Raw genomic sequence first — 16,237 nt, 5'->3', positions numbered from 1 at the left:
CCTGATGTGATATAATCCCTCCGCATGCATAATCTGTCGTTTATCATAATCATTCATAGCCAAACTCATACTCGACTCATAGCGGCAGTCAGGTCGTTCTCCAACAAAAAGGGAAAAGTAATCAATTACCATCCACGAAACCGAACCCCTACTACTGACGGGGAAAAGCCGTGCCACGTACGGAGCACTACTCACGCAGACCCCCGACGCTGCAGCACCTCACCGAGTAACCGGCGAGGGCCCATGCGTTCCAGGCTCCGTGATAGCGCAGACCCACTGGGTAGCATCCATGACCCGCGGCGCTCGCGATGCCAGCGTCGTCGGATCCAGTCGTCTACTAGTGTGATGAGGCCTGTTGCGACGATAACGCTAGAGAGGAGTGTGAGTGTTGGGAGGAAGAGAGCGGTGGGGGATGGAAGTAATAGGAAGGTGGAGGACGTGTGGGGTGGTGGGGGTGGTGTGTGAGGTAGGGCAGCAAGCACTGAAACCAGCCAAGAAAGAGCAGGCCCGAGTCATGAGCGCCAAAGATCCATCACACGAGCCTTCCTTCCACCATCACAGAAATAGAAACAGAAACAAAAAATGACAGGGGGTAAGAGTGAAGCGCAAAATCAAATCCAAAATCCAAGTACTCCGCACAGGCAGGTAGTAGTCCCACTTACTCGGCAACATCAGGCATCCGCTCATACACAGCGGGGTCACTTATCCACAGACTTGACGGCGGCACCCAACCCCCTTTACTCTCCTCCTCAACAGCCTCCAGCGGCGTCAGCATATCCGGAATCATGTGCGCAATGGTCTTTGACGAGCGCATATCCACCAGATAATACGAGACTTCTCGCAAATCCCCCTCGCGCCGACACTCACAGCGCCACTGGTACCGGGTACTCCAGTACTCGTACTCGTAGCGCTTAGCTCCGGGGCCGCCGCGGCGCTTGAGTTCGACGTGGGCGTAGTTGGAGAATTCGAGGAGGATTGTATCGGCGAGGGTTTTCTCTGAGGTTGTAGATGGGTCAAGGTTGGCGGGGTCATTGGCCATAGCGTGCAGGTCGTGTTTCTTCCCCGGTCCGTAGCCAGAATCTTGACGTTTGAGGTGATCTACCACCGGTGCGTGGCCGGGGTGGCTATTACTGCCGCTGGAACTAGGTCGGAAACTGGCTAGCATGCTGCTCCAGGAGCGGCGGAAGACGGGGCGGCGGTCATTTGGCGGGTTCACCTCTTTCCGGATTGAGTGGCAGACTTCGCGGCCAGAGTCGCGGCAGTATCGGCGGAAGGAGCACTTTCGTGAGAAGAGATCGTACATGCGGAGGTGGAAGAGGATGACGTCTTGTTGGTAGCCGTCGCGGCAGGGGACGACGGTGTCGACGCGTAGATTCATGTTGCCGTCGATGGTGGCGTCGTCGTGGCGGATGAGGAGGCGGCGAGTTGAAGGGAAGAGATCTGCAAAGGAGGAGGGTGTTGAGGCGAGGGCGTCTGATGGGAAGGATTCTTCTCTGTCGTCGACTTCGAAGACGGGTTCTTCGGGGGCGATGTCGGCTTTGGAACGGGTTGTGGAGGCGTAGGTTGAGACGGAGTGGTGAGGGTCATGTTCATCGTCGTAATCTTCGAACTCTTCGTCTTCTTCTTCGACGGATACGGAGATTGGGATCTCGTCGAGGTACTCAAATTCCGGCCACTTTTGATATTTAGGACCGGACATGGCGCGCTCACTCATGAGAGTTGGTGCGGTACTTTTTGATCGATCCGAGGCTGCTGTGTCTGTCGAGCTGCAACTGCCACCGCTGGCGGCGCGATCTTGACAGGATTTGTAGCAGCCCATGTTGTTAGATGGGAAGGGGTATAGTGGTGTGATTAAAAAGAATTATTCCACTTGAAGAGAAGATGTCCGAGTGGTTGTGAGAATAGGGATAAAGGAAAGTAGTCCAGCTATGCAAGTGGCTGTCGGAAAGATACCCAGGTCCAGGTAAAATGAAGGACCATTCAAGTCTTGACGACAAAGCAAGGGGAAGGGTGATTCCCACAGTATCAAATCTCAATCTTCCCACAATAAGAATGGGAAATAATGGAATCGTGTTTCGGACGATCGGGTTCGCAGGGTTTGTTTATCTGGAGATCGAAACAAAGAGACCAGGTCGGGTCTTACGGTTAAGTACAGGGCCGTCCACCCAGCGAAGAATGGCGAGGCGAGACAGTAGGATTGAAAGAAAAAGGAGTTCGATGGTCAAATTCCCATGACGCAGTTGGTGGCATCGAACGAAGTGACTGGCATGGAGCGGGTGCCAGAAGGGGGTGGCCGACAGGGCGACGGAGGTGATGCGTGCCGGATGAACGCCTCTTCTCAGGTCTTATTAGTGCGTAGATATCTCACCACGCGAGCCAAGATCGGGGAGAATAGGCAGGGGATAAATGCGGTAAAAAAGCGCAAGTCAGGGCCCTCGGTTGGTCTCCAAAATCATATGATGGTTGCTTTGTCGCGTGTGTCAAATAGTGCGTTCTCGGGAACCCGAGGAGAAGGATCGCAAAGCCTGCGGGATTTAGGAAGAAAAGTGCCAGCACTAGCAGGGATTTGCGGTAAGCGAAAGGATGCGGAAAGTGGTGAGATTGAGAGAGTGCGATGGAAAGAATCGGGAATGGATGCCTTGTTTTATTTTGGGGGGGCTGTGAGGATTGAAGGATTGCGTGGAGTGGAGGGGAGAGCTTGTGGATAGCAGATGAAGGTGGAAGGAGGGGGGGGGGGGGGGGGTCGCGGAGGGCAGGCAGACGGTGATTAAACCAATGGTCTCTGAGTGAGGGAGGAAAGGCCGATGGGCATCACAGCCTTGAGACTGGAGTAGAGCCAGTGAGTGCCGGAGAACTGGAAGAAGAAGAATGCGGTGGTCCTGTCCGCCGTCTCGAGTTGACCAGTCCAGCCGGGTTCTGTGGTTTTGCTTTTGGGTTGGCCAGCGAACAATAAACAATCACCTCGGGGCCTAACTTTAGCTACGAAGAATCCAGTCGTCCAACAGTGGACCAGTCTAGACGATGATTGCATGCCATTCCGTATGACACCTGCTTCCTGGGACATCTGACGATCGCATAGTTCCTATGGTAACTCAAAGTGTACAAACTACAAACCTCGAAGTATACGAGGGACTAAATCAAAAAGTACAAAGTATAATCCTCCCTAACCTCCTCTACTTGAACCAAAAACTAAAGCAAGACCCTGAAATTACCACTGGACAATTATAACACTCCATACCCTCTCCTATCCACTACATTCTCCCCTTAACAGCCTGCGTCACACAAACCACCCCCCCAAAGTCAGGCTGCGACACACCTAAATCCCTACACCCAACCCAAGCCCAACCTAAGCCAACCCAACCCAACCCAATCCAATCCAATCCGAGCACATCACATCACACCCGTTCAATCGCGCAACACGAACCAGCAAAAAAGAGGACCCACGATCTAATGGGACCCCCCTCCCCCCCACTCTTTCCTGCTTGCCTCACCTCGGTAGAACCAAAGGAAAGCCAGCGTTCTCAGCGGAGTGCTGTCCCTGTACTGTTATCCATCATGGCCCACCTATAGGATAAACGACCCCGAATCCCGCGGCGCGCGCGGTATGTCTATGCACCCGTGATGAAAATCAAAGCGAGGCGCACAGGACAGGACAGGACAGTGTCACAATACTTGCACTATACTATCGAACTCTCTACCCACACTAGATATACTGTCCAATGTACAGTGGAGGTACGTACTCCGTATACAAAAATCCCAAAGAACAAATGCCAGCTCCTACTACGCCTTGTTTCGAGGTTCTACTTGGTTGGCTCCTCGCTAAGCGCAGCGCTGCCGGTGTGAGTGTGAGTGTGAGTGCGTTGGCCCGTCATTCGTCGCACATACCCCAAGATACACCATCCCCAAGCACCAAGGAACGAAAGAACGGAAAAGGGTGGCCAGGTATTGGCACCACGCTTTCCCGTCCACACCGGGGGCTGGACACCCCTCCACGACAGCCAGTGACGAGGGGATCGGGCGGGTGATAGGGGGGGGGGGGAGGGGCGGCCAGTTAGCGGGAGGGGTGTGTGCGTGGAACGGGGTCTGGACGCTGAACGTGGATATGGACACGAGGTGTGTAGCAGGGAGCAAGGAGAGTGCAGTACATAATAGGATTACACTGGGGTGGGTAGCATGATTCATATGCTCATATGCTCATATGTCATGAGTTATAACTCGTCTGGATTGGGCTACTACTGTAGACTACAGTAGACTGGGCACGGAGAATTTGAGATAGGGTCTGATCGGCGGGGAGCTGTCTCTGGTCAAGTAGAGGATAGGTTAGAGGTTCACTGATAATGTTTCCTGATGTACGGAGTATAGTGGGAGGAGGTAGGAGGAGGAGGAGGAGGAGGAGGAGGAGGAGGAGGAGGAGGTTCGTATTGAACACCCTTCGGAGCAGCTTAGCTTCGATGATGTACCAGCTGCATGCCTAGGCTTCTGCAGGTCGAAGAATGAAGCGGTATGTTGTAGGTGAGAATGCGGGACGTCATACATGGATACTCTGCAGAATAGTCCTGTAACTATCTGCTCTACAGTAGTTCTGGATAATCGATATTTCTGATCTAATCCGGTGGGGTCGCGGTCCGATCCGGTTCCGATTTGTGGGTGTTGAACTACCGTAGATAGATGAAGACGACGGTGAAAATGAACTTGATGAGTACCTAGGATAGGATATTATAGGAGTCAATTGCTAGTATGAATGACCCATGAACTGGAGCATACAATGTACATTACCCACCCTGCGATGAGTATATAGCACAGTTAGAACCAGGAGGAGTAATCAGTATTAGTATTAGTATCCTACTTGCCCCGATGATTACCGCTTTACGTGGATACCTATACCCTAATACCTCAAGCCATGAACCGAACCATACCAGACCTATACTCCTTTTCTTGCATCATGAACGCTTGAGGTCGCAGTCCCGGTGGACATGAACAGGTCAGCCCCGATGACGGAGTTATCCCTCGCCCTGCAGACACTGGCAGATACTGCAGAACCGCCCGCCCATCTCCAGTACAGCTACAGTAGTATCACCCCCATCGTCATCCGATCAGATAAACTCAAACTCGAACTCGGATTCCGAGAACCAAGCACATACAGTCCCGCTGCGCATGACGACACCGATCGTCCAGTGCACGGACACGAGCCCTGCAGAGAATGAGACTGGAGACACACTCATCAAGGTCTTTTCTCCGATCGAGGTGTTCGTGACGGTATCGGCGATCGTCTACGCTAACGTGAACCTTGGACTCTGCACTCCGCACTCTAGACTTGAGACTCACAGGCACAGTGCGGTGCCAGATACACGCGATCCCAGTTTGTGATTCCCGACCGCTACTCTGCTCTAGATCTTGAGATCTGGGAGATGGGAGATGGGAGTAGGGACTGACTGGCTTGGCAAGAAGCTAGTTATCCCCTTGTATATCGTTAGTCACCGTGGAAAGAGATCTATGATGCATCTTGCGAGGCTGCAAGAAATCATCCAATGAAAATCATATATATGGAAGAAAAAAATAGAACAAGAAACGCAAAGCCCCTAATAAGCCTCCATCCGAAAGTTCAGCCTGCGTCATCATACTAAACCCATAATAATAGAAGTCTACTGGCAAGCAAGAAGTGGGGAATGATCTCAGGTGTTGAAGGACACCGAGAAGAAATCTGCCTTGACAGAGAATACTAGCCCTGCACAGCGTTAGACCTGCGCATACAGGGGCTGTGGAAGCTCCTCGCCAGGCTTGATTAGCTCCTCAGCTCGGCAGGTCGGATGCGTAACGAGTCCAGCTCGACTGCCCGGGGCTGGCGGGCGGAAACCCACGTAGGCTTCTCGGCGAGCAGGCTCTCCCACGGTAACGGACCAAGTATGCAGCCCGTAGTAGGAGGCAATAGAGTGCACGAGCCAGCGACTGGTAGTACGAAGAAAGACCTGGTTAGTACTGGGAATCTACGAAACGCGTAGAAGCTCTGCCCACGAAAGATAAACTCACCCAAAGCCAGCAGCCCGGTCATCGATCAAACTCTCAAACACCATCTTCTCACCATCCCGTTCATGATGCAGGTTCATCTCCGCCCGCATCTGCTGCAACTTCTGCTGCCGCTCCGGCGCATCATGCATCTGGCCGTTCCGTCCCACGAACACAATCTCATCCTCCGAGTCCTCAGCCTCCGTCTCCGGCGCATCAGCCAAACCCTCGCTAGCTAGGAAGACCTGCTTCTCGTTCCACTGGCGGATGAACAGACGGATATCATCTTCCAGGTCCTGGAGCATACCGCGCGCGGCGCGGGTATGCTTGAGCTTCAGCCGCAGGTCCTTGGGGACGCGGTGCTTTGCGGGGGTCTGCGCGTTCTTGCGGGCGGAGTGGTGATCGGCCATCTTTGCGTAGTGGACGTCCCAGAGCGGTGCGAGATAGTAGGGCATCGGGTTGTGGCGGGGATATGTAGGTTGAATGGTCCAGTCATGTGGGGATGGGGGCTCGGCCCACGGGTTGTGTAGCAGACGGTCTTTAGGGGAGGAGTCAGCTTTCTCATTTTGCTTTTCACTCTGTGTAGTAATCCTCGTGCCCGTGTTCACGGCCGTTGTAGGGCGGTCGGTGATGATGGCACAGGTCATGGGTCTCAGGTCATGGGATCGAGGGCAGAATCAACTCGTGGCCCCCGGGATATAGGCGTGCATACCGTTTTCCCAGCGCTGCCGCCGCCGACTTCCATCCTTGCCCTTGAGTAGGGCCTCGCGCCGCTTCAAGCTGTCCCGACGCAGGGGTTCGCGTCGGCGGAAGCTGACCGTTGGAGGCCGAGACTCGCCCGATGTGACGACTTTGACTTGAGACGATGCGGTCAGCGTCTGGTCGTCGATCGGAATGGTCAGTGACACAGTGGTGCCGCGCAGGGTGGAACGGGAGGGTGTGGAGGTCGGGTCGGGTCCGTTCGTGGTGGTGGACTCGAAGAGGGTCAGATCCTGTAATGAGGCCGTGGCCTGCTCGGTCCACGCGGAGATGGCCAGGGTCTGCTGTGGCGACAGGCTGCCCTGGGAGGCGTCAGGCCGAAGTCTGGGATGAATGGCCATATTTGCTAGGCGGGTAGTATAGATAAGTTCGGGTGATCAATGCAAAAGAGGGATGGGGATAAGGATAGAGGGGGGGGATAAGAGGGAATCAAAGGAGCGCAGGTCCTCAAAGGAGGCCGAGGGGCTCGGAAGATAACGAGATAAAGGCGCGTCTCCTGCACGGGACAAGGACGGCGCGCTGATTCGCGGGAAGTGGGCCTAGGGCCTACTGTCTTGTACGGAGAGGGTGACTCAGTTGGAAGTGGGATGACTCAGCCTGACTGGCCGTGACTCGTGACTCGTGACTGGGACCAAGCCCTTGCCCTAGTTTCCGGATTGGGCGTGGAATTGGACTTGGACTGGGGGTGGCCAGTGAATAATCTTGTCTTTGAGTGGAGGAAATCTAGGGATGGTTCGTGGAGATCCATGGTCCTCATATTTGTTGCGATGGTCCGTAGAAAGCCTCTCAGTCAGGATATCGGCGAACAGGATGATCGGAGGAATGCGAGTTCGTATCTCCGGCCGTGAGTCACGGGCTTGCAACCATTGACCAACTGGCCAGCCAAGTGGAGTATTTCCACTGCTCCACTTCCAATCCCCGCGCGAAGACGATCCGATCCCCCAGTTGCATTCTTGCCCATTGCCGAGGATGAGGGTGGACTGACTAGCTCGTGTTCGGAGGAGGAGACGAGTTCGTGCACCAAGTGACTAAGATCATACATAGTCTTTGCTTTGATTGAGCAGAGATCAAATAATTAGATCACCAAATTGCCCAATTCCTAAACCTTTCCATCAATCGCAAGGCGCAGCTATCACTGTACCTTCCGGACCGAGTTAGTCCCAAAGGGGCTTGGCAGGAATCGATAGTCTCCTGGAAACTGCCCAAGGCGCGTGATCCGTACCACTTCCGACTCTTGCTGCTTACACTCCTCTTCTCCTCTCCTACGTACCTGACGAGGCTGACTCGGACCTACAAAACTTGTTCTGCATCCTGCGTAGACCTTGTTATTCTTTCCTCTACGTATTATTCATATCCTTCACCCTCCATCATTATTCTCTCCCGATGAAGTTCTTAACCCCGTTGGTACTGGGCGCGACCGCCTCAACCGCCCTGGCCGCGGTCATTCCCCAACAGGCACCCCTCGGCCCGTCAATCGTCCGGAACTCCCAGCAGACCAAATGGTTGATTGAATTGGCTCCCTACCAGACACGATGGGTCACCGAAGAGGAAAAGTGGGCGCTGAAATTGGTGAGTGTGTGAGATACTGCGCAGTACTTCGCAGGACTTCGCAGTGCCGTCTGATCAAGGACGACTGCTAGTTTACTGCCCCCGTCAGCGAACGTATCAACTGACCAATGCAATCCTCCAGGACGGCGTCAACTTCATCGATGTCACCGATGAATTCCAATCTGGCTCTTACGGCGCCCTACACACCACCCGCATCGTCCGCTACCCCACTTCAATGTCTCACGAGCAAGAAATCAGCCCGCTGGCTGCCGACTTGTCCAAAGCCAACATGAAGAAGAACCTCGAGCACTTCACATCCTTCCACACCCGGTACTACAAGTCCGAGTACGGCGTCCAATCTGCCGAATGGCTCTACACCCAAGTCAGCGAAGTAGTCCGCGAGTCGGGTGCCACCGAGTACGGCGCCTCCGTCGAGCGCTTCGCTCACCCGTGGGGCCAATTCAGTATTATCGCCCGTATCCCGGGCCAGACGAACAACACGGTCGTTCTGGGCGCACACCAGGATAGCATCAACCTGTTCTTGCCGTCTATTCTGGCGGCACCCGGTGCGGATGACGACGGCAGTGGAACTGTGACTATCCTCGAGACGCTTCGGGCCCTGCTGCGGTCCGAGACGATTGCTACGGGCCAGGCGCAGAATACCATCGAGTTCCACTGGTATTCGGCGGAGGAGGGCGGTCTGCTCGGCTCGCAGGCGGTTTACGCCAAGTATAAGAAGGACCTGCGCGAGGTCAAGGCCATGTTGCAGCAGGATATGACTGGTTACGTGCAGGGTACTCTTGATGCCGGGCAGAAGGAGTCGGTCGGCGTGATTGTCGATTACGTTGACCCGGGTCTTACCGCGTTTATCAAGCAGGTTATCACCACCGTAAGGATCCCCGATTGACCCATCAACTTTCGTCATTTGGCTCGTCACTAACATATTTCTCCAGTACTGCGACGTCCCCTACGTCGAAACCAAGTGCGGCTACGCCTGCTCCGACCACGCCTCCGCCAGCCGCTTCGGCTACCCATCCGCCTTCGTCATCGAGTCCCAGTTCGAGAACTCGGACAAGAAAATCCACAGCACGGACGATCTGATCAAGTACCTCAGCTTCGATCACATGATTCAGCATGCAAAGATGAGCTTGGCTTTTGCTTATGAATTGGCCTTTGCTCCTTTCTAATTTACGGTTTTCATGATGGTTATGTTGCTTGTTGACTTTAGATGATCAACTTTCTTTCGGGTTCGGCGTTGTGCGAGATATACCTTTGGGCATTCACTTTGGCTACGAGCGAGGAATGATCGATGTTTAGTCTGGCTGCACTTGTAATTGCGCCGGTTTGGAACTGGTGGGGTTGTACCCTATTAATAGTTCAATTGACTTCCTCCGCTTGAGTTTCTAGCTCTTCCTCTTGTAATCGTGTAGCATGGCAAAGTAGTTCTATCAATGCCCAGTTTCTCCAACACCCGACCCTATGAGATGGATCATTGAGTCAACATACAAGGCTGATTTATGATTTCAATTTCAATTTCCTGGGCATCGGGAAGGCAGATTCAAAGCGATCTCTAGCAATAACAATGGTAGCGGGTTATCAACAAATACGTTCAACCCCGTTGACAGTGGACACAAAGCTATGGTAACATCCCCAAAGCCCCCACGAGGCCTCGCTGATCAAAATATGGGTCTATATGGAGCCTCCCACTCCCAGCGCGGGGGCGTACCACTTATACCGCGGGAGCTCGCGAATTAGCGATCGGAGGGTGTCCGAGGGGTCAAGGTGGGATTCACTTGTTGAATACAACATAAGATGACTTACTGCCGATCGCTTGAAAGTGCATGCTACGGTGCCCCTTGCATCCACATTATAAAATCGAGCAAGTCCTACATTCCAGCCTACTCAAACACACCCATCTCCCCAATTGACACCCTCTTCTCCAGTCACCCACTCAGCTTTCACAATGGAGCCTCCCAAAGTCGGCGATAAAATCGCAGACATCGACACCCCATCCATGATCGTCGATCTCGACCTGATGGAGGGCAACATCAAAAAACTCATGGACAAGCTGCGTCCAACGGGTCTCGACATCCGTCCGCACTTGAAAACCACCAAGAGCGCTATTCTCGCCCACAAGCTCGCAAAGGCCGGTGCCAGGGGAGGCTGCGTGACCAAAGTCAGCGAGGCGGAAGTCATTGCTGCGGCTGGCTTTGACGATCTACATATCACCTGCCCGATCGTGGGCCCCGCCAAGGTGAAGCGGTTGGTGGAATTGTTCCGGAAGCATCGCGGTGTGCGGATCGTGGTTGATTCTGAAGTCGGGGCGGTGGCTGTGAATGATGCGCTTGCTGGATCGGGCATTGGGGAGCCTATTCTCACGCTGATTGATTTGGATGTTGGACTTCACCGGACGGGTGTGAAGCCTGGACAGCCGGCGATAGATTTGATCAAGTTTGTTGGCGGGTTGAAGTATTTGAAGATTGTCGGTGTGCAGGGGTATGAGGGCCATTTACAGCATTTGCATGACTTTGACGATCGAAGGACGCAGTGTCTAGAGTCGATGCGCATTCTTACTAGTACCGCCGAGGCTTTCCGTCAGGCTGGTTTCACTATGGACGTTGTGACGACGGGAGGAACTGGTACGGCTGAATTCTGCGCTTCTGTTCCTGGCGTGACGGAACTCCAGCCTGGCTCTTTTATCTTCATGGACACCGACTATCGCAATGCCGTGGGGACGTTTTACTCCAACAGTTTGACGATATTGTCCACTGTCGTTAGCAAGCAGGGTCCTCGGGCTGTGACCATCGACGCAGGATTAAAGTCCTTAACTACGGATAGCGGGATGGCAGAGTGCAGTGATCCGCGATACAAGTATAATGAGTTTGGTGATGAGCAGGGCTCGCTTGTGTGGGAGGAGGGGACTCCTGATTTGGCGGTTGGTGATCGGGTCGAGATTATTCCTAGTCATATTGATCCTACGATTAATTTGCATGATGTGTATTATGCGTATCGGGGTGGGGTGATTGAGGAGATTTGGCCTGTTGATTCGAGGGGGAAAGTGCAATAAGATGTGGACAGGGTGTATGGATGTCCCAGGTTATGCGAGCATTTTTGCCCAGGGAGAATGACATTGTGGGATATTCCTGCAAATGAACTGCAAAGTAGACAATGCAAGCTCTTCCGACTTTGTAAATACATGTTACCATCTACCGGGGCATTCCGTCATGAAGATAGATTGCCCTCCTTATGTGAGCTTGACCAGGTTCCTCCATTTCACTATTGTTTTCTCCCCCAGAAGATGCAAACCCATCGCAGTTTTTGAGCTCCATACATATCGGAACTAACCGTGCATACTGAGCAAACGATTAGACTTCCAGTTCACTTATGCCTACTAGAACACCAGCGGCGATGGCAGATCTGACACCTTCATCCCCTGGTGAATGCCCTCCGGCAAAACGAGTCAAACGAGGCCGTGAAACAATAGATCGGATTGTCAAAGAGTTAACGACCCCATAAATTTCCTTTATTCTCACATGAGATTGCTCACATATACCCAGTCTACATCTCAGCTCAGACTACAGCGATATGACCATATGTGGCGACAGGGTTTTCAAAGCACATAAGCTGGTTGTCTGTTCTCAGTCGGAATATTTTCGGAAAGCCTGCGTCCGTAGCTTCAAAACAAGGTCATTTCTAATCTGTCTTATAATGACAACGGAGTTCTGCGGCTTGGAACTGAGCGGTACTTCGTGGTGGCATTAGGAAGCTCACGAGCTGATCAAACTCTTCAACGAAGATCCGGCCAGAATGGGAAAAGTCCTCGAGGACTTTTACACTGGTGACTATACTCTTGAATTTGGGATGTCTAGCAAGAATGACAAAGACTGGACAGCAAGTTTGGATTCTGCAGACTCCGATATTCTCTCGGAGGCAGTCCTATCGAAAGATGTGCGCTGTATACAATCACCTTCTACAACGCTTACGCCTGTTGTTCTGGTTGAAGAATCTCGTTTGATGTCAAATATGGGACCGGCTCGCCGAGACGTGTCTTTTTTGAGCAGCCATGACTCCGTTGAAGACAACAACGATGGAGGTGTTGCCACAAGCTGGGCTCCATTAACCTCTGAAAATCCACCATTCTTCCATGTACTAATGTATGGCGAAGGAGACTACTTCTTAGTCGAAGGTCTTAAAGATAGAGCATTTAGCTACTTCATTTCTAATTATCTCTAATTTCCCATCGAGCCTTCTAAGAAGGAACTTCAAGGAGCCACTCGAGGAAACGCTGACGGAGCTTTATTCAACTCGAGCCAACTATCATCGATTACGAAACATTGCTGTCCTAATCATTCTGAACAATCTGGAAAGTATTTGTACCAAACATGACACACTCTTTCGTGGGGTTATGGAGTCGGCACTTGAGTTCTGACCGGGAGCCAAGGTATGAGGACCTATCCGGCCAAGACTCTAAACGGACGATGCTCAGAACTAGGCACAGGAAGCCAGTGCTCAGAGTGCGCAGGAGACGAGTATTGCACGGCAAGATTATTGCTTCTGGATTAGAGCAGATTCCATAGGTCTCACGAACAAGAACGGATAATGAAGGTCTCTCTAAATACACGTCAATCCCTCAAGCCATTTGTATAAAAGTTTCTCATATGGACTCTGTTAGAGTAACCTGCTAGGTCTCAGATATCTGGCAAGAGGACTGTAATCATCACTCATCACACTTGGTCAATATGAAGACTCATCAGGTTATGGCCAGTTCATCTTTTGAACATTAAGAACGACCAAGGCCTAATTCATGAAGTAAGTAATCATGTGAGAATGATTCTCATCTTTCATATGAGAGATGGACCATCGATCTTCTTTCCTTCATTTCACTTAGTGATACCACACTGAAGACCAAGTCAAACTGATCTCAACATATCACATGAGCACGGTCAAGGCCATCTTCTGAAGAGGCAGACAGATCTCCCATCAGTCACTTTCCCATCTTTCTTCTCCTTCTGTTTACCTCGAGCTCCCTCATATCTTTTGAAATACTTTACTTCTCCCCATCACAAGCTTGAACCTCTTTACACCTCACCCGCACACCTGAGATTCGACTAAACATAACATTCCCATCTCCACCAGCTCTTCAAAAATGTCGAAGAGAAAGCTCGAGGAAGACACGCTTGGATCTGAAGGGATAAATCCAGATTTCAAGCGGAAAAACGACGCCATGGACCGAATCGCAGAACAGTAAGTCTCATCTATCCTTGGATTCAATGCCGTCCAGACTCTCGTTGCTAACTTCATTGCAGAGCGTATACTAGCGCAGAGTACAGCGACATGACGATAATTTGCGGTAACGTGGTGTTCCACGCTCATAAGCTGATTGTCTGTCCCCAATCTGAATACTTCAAAAAGGCCTGTTCCAGTGGTTTCCAGGTACTGTTTCTCATATCATGTTCAAAGCTAAAATCAAGTTTTTGAAGTGTTACTAATCCGTTGGAATTCTATTAGGAAGCTACAGAGCCAATCCGACTCCCCGATACGGAGCCGGAGTTGATGAGAAAGGTCTTGGAGTATCTCTACACTGGCACATATACCCTTGACTTCGAGAAATCAGATGGATGCGACACGTCCCATGCACCCAATAAAGGCAACACGAAAATGGTTCAGTCCGACTCGGTATCGCACTCAGCATCGAGCAGCGGAAGAGGCCAGCTTGGGCCATTCGAAGAATCTTCTACAAAATTTGTTTCTGGACCGGATTCTGAGCCCAATAGGCTTCGGCGTGAGTCTGTTCCGACCCACTCCCAAGCGAATTCCTCCAACCCAGGTGATCAAATCGCGGATACCTGGTCCAGTGCAAGGGACTCTGACGGCAAGTTTGTAGCTTCCTGCATCGCAAACCCAGCATACTTTCATCTTCGCATGTATGCAGCTGCCGATTACTTCATAATCGGTGGTCTCTGCATAATAGCGGAAGCCGAATTCTATGGTGCATTCGCAAAGAATCCCACGCAGGAGACGCAGGAGATGCTTGAACAATCTATCAAAGAGATCTATTCCGATCGAGCTGACTATTGTGGCCTGAGAGATATTGTTCTCCGCAAGCTTATGAAGCTCATTCGAGGCCCCGAGACTGACAATCTCTCGCTTTTGTCCTCTGACTTCCTGCAGTCTGTCCCCAAGTTCACCACCGACCTGTGCCTGGAGCTCCTCACATTGGCTAATCGTCCACTTCTAAATGTTTCCCAGAGAGCTTCAAAGGATAAGCGTACTGGCTCTGTGCGTCGCGCTCCTCGAGTGGCCAATCGCCCACTTCCAGACGTCTCCTAGAGAGCGTCAAAGGCCAGGCATTCTCGGTGGCACGCATGTTCATCCGTCTCTTTGGTGATCTTTTGCCGTTATTTTCATTTGCCGGTTATATTTGGGCGCAAGTGGGACGAGGCAAAGACTTGCTGCCAGAACAGTACGACTCAAAGCAATACTCCTCCAGGTAGGAGATAAGAGGGAAAGGAGGAAGCTCGATAGCTTCGCTTGATAAGTCTATTCAATGAGAAATTTGCATATATTGCTTATACTGCCACTTCTGATCCCTAGTGCGTTCTCTCGTCCATCTCAGCCCAGCAGACATCAGGAAGCGTAGATTCGTAGTCCAACACCGCGGGGTGCTTAACACCTCCAACCACGAGTTTACTCCAATCTTTCTGGACCCCCTCTTCAATATCAGGGAAAGGTCCCATTGGAGTGATTGCCTTGGGATTGATATCGTAATGGCTCTTCGTGTACTGCAAATCATCAGCTTCCACTCTACAAAATTCAATGAAGACGACACGCACATTCTCTTTGATATGTTTGAAATCAGTCGACTTCCGAGCAGCCTCAACATCCCAGTACATCCCCTTCAACCAGTTATTCAGCACAGGGTAATCATGCCGAATAGTCCCCAAATTACACTTAAAGTGCTGCACGTAGACGGTGTCAAAGCGGATCAACGTCGTATACAAGCGAACATCAAGTTCTGTCATCGTCGAACCCAGAACAAAAGGTCCACCATGCTGAGCAATGATGCGCTCAAGTTTGTTCAATGCACCAAAGACAGGGATGACGTTCTTATCGTAGACCTCTTGCGATGGCGCAAAGCCCGCTTTGTAGACTCCGATATTGAGGTCTGATTGCATCCATGGGGCAATGGCGTCGATCTTGGCGCGAAGATCGACAGGGTAGAGATCAATTGCGGCAAGTGGTGGGGGCAATAGTTCATTGAAAGCTGTTGGAAGCCAGCGAAGAAGCTCGGCACTTTCCTATATGGATTATCTTCAATTAGCAAGATAGGTTGTCGCAGTAATGCCAAGAGAAACAATTTACATTGCAAACAGCGGTCGCGTTCTTTTTATCCCATAACAATGGAACAGAGTACCGGCCCTTATACTCCGGATCCGCGCGGAAGTAGATCTTGTGCAGATAATCCTCACCGAAGAGATGATCGACCGTCGCGCCTGGGTACTCATCATCTGATTTGGGGAAACGCCAACCCGGCCAGCCTTTCTCGTCGCCCTTGGGATAGGGTTTGACGACGCTGATATCGATAAACTCGGTGAGGCCTTTGAGGTGGCGGATGAAATTGGCGCGGTGCGCGAAGGGACAGAAGAGTCCTATGTAGAGGTGGTAGCGGCCTCTTTCGGCGGGGAATTGTTCGCTGGGGATGACGCCATGCCAGCCGTCGGTTGTGCCGGGCTTGTGGATTTCGCTGGCGGTAGACATGGAAGGGGAGTAGAGTAGCTTGGGGGTTTGAGTATGAATGAGAAATTTTGGTACGTCTTGATTGGGAGAACCTCCGAAGCTGACTGAGATACATGAATATAAGTGGAAGTGTCGGGAAAGATGATGTGATGATTTGGTCTAGCCCATTGACAAGTGCCGGAAACTTTCC

General features: G+C 51.8%; 7 protein-coding genes across 7 annotated transcripts; 4 read left to right on the top strand and 3 right to left on the bottom strand.

The window, feature by feature from the left end:
- Window positions 1-191: 191 nt before the first annotated feature.
- Window positions 192-1,819, bottom strand: N7458_000459 (uncharacterized protein; the record flags this gene model as incomplete). The annotated part of the gene is made up of 2 exons (XM_056903853.1): window positions 192-369; window positions 663-1,819. 2 exons carry the CDS (start codon window positions 1,817-1,819, stop codon window positions 192-194), a joined length of 1,335 nt encoding a protein of 444 aa, XP_056771620.1.
- Window positions 1,820-5,735: 3,916 nt separating this feature from the next.
- On the bottom strand, window positions 5,736-7,103 carry N7458_000458 (uncharacterized protein; the record flags this gene model as incomplete). Its single annotated transcript, XM_056903852.1, has 3 exons — window positions 5,736-5,946; window positions 6,028-6,541; window positions 6,716-7,103. 3 exons carry the CDS (start codon window positions 7,101-7,103, stop codon window positions 5,736-5,738), a joined length of 1,113 nt encoding a protein of 370 aa, XP_056771619.1.
- Window positions 7,104-8,145: 1,042 nt separating this feature from the next.
- On the top strand, window positions 8,146-9,497 carry lap1 (putative aminopeptidase; the record flags this gene model as incomplete). Its single annotated transcript, XM_056903851.1, has 3 exons — window positions 8,146-8,331; window positions 8,420-9,199; window positions 9,264-9,497. The coding sequence occupies 3 exons, from the start codon at window positions 8,146-8,148 to the stop codon at window positions 9,495-9,497; spliced, it is 1,200 nt and encodes a 399-aa protein (XP_056771618.1).
- Window positions 9,498-10,273: 776 nt separating this feature from the next.
- Window positions 10,274-11,377, top strand: N7458_000456 (DSD1 family PLP-dependent enzyme; the record flags this gene model as incomplete). The annotated part of the gene is made up of 1 exon (XM_056903850.1): window positions 10,274-11,377. The coding sequence occupies one exon, from the start codon at window positions 10,274-10,276 to the stop codon at window positions 11,375-11,377; it is 1,104 nt and encodes a 367-aa protein (XP_056771617.1).
- Window positions 11,378-12,117: 740 nt separating this feature from the next.
- On the top strand, window positions 12,118-12,543 carry N7458_000455 (uncharacterized protein; the record flags this gene model as incomplete). Its single annotated transcript, XM_056903849.1, has 1 exon — window positions 12,118-12,543. The coding sequence occupies one exon, from the start codon at window positions 12,118-12,120 to the stop codon at window positions 12,541-12,543; it is 426 nt and encodes a 141-aa protein (XP_056771616.1).
- Window positions 12,544-13,456: 913 nt separating this feature from the next.
- On the top strand, window positions 13,457-14,640 carry N7458_000454 (BTB/POZ domain-containing protein; the record flags this gene model as incomplete). The annotated part of the gene is made up of 3 exons (XM_056903848.1): window positions 13,457-13,554; window positions 13,617-13,743; window positions 13,819-14,640. The coding sequence occupies 3 exons, from the start codon at window positions 13,457-13,459 to the stop codon at window positions 14,638-14,640; spliced, it is 1,047 nt and encodes a 348-aa protein (XP_056771615.1).
- Window positions 14,641-14,900: 260 nt separating this feature from the next.
- Window positions 14,901-16,068, bottom strand: N7458_000453 (putative cell wall organization protein/glutathione transferase (Gto3); the record flags this gene model as incomplete). Its single annotated transcript, XM_056903847.1, has 2 exons — window positions 14,901-15,608; window positions 15,673-16,068. The coding sequence occupies 2 exons, from the start codon at window positions 16,066-16,068 to the stop codon at window positions 14,901-14,903; spliced, it is 1,104 nt and encodes a 367-aa protein (XP_056771614.1).
- Between the last annotated feature and the right edge of the window lie 169 nt (window positions 16,069-16,237).

Source organism: Penicillium daleae (assembly GCF_028827525.1).
Source record: "Penicillium daleae strain IBT 16125 chromosome Unknown utg000001l_segment0_segment0, whole genome shotgun sequence".
NCBI classification, from domain to species: Eukaryota; Fungi; Ascomycota; class Eurotiomycetes; order Eurotiales; family Aspergillaceae; genus Penicillium; species Penicillium daleae.
Note: the sequence above shows the minus strand (reverse complement) of the source record. Positions and strands in the feature narration are given on the sequence as shown.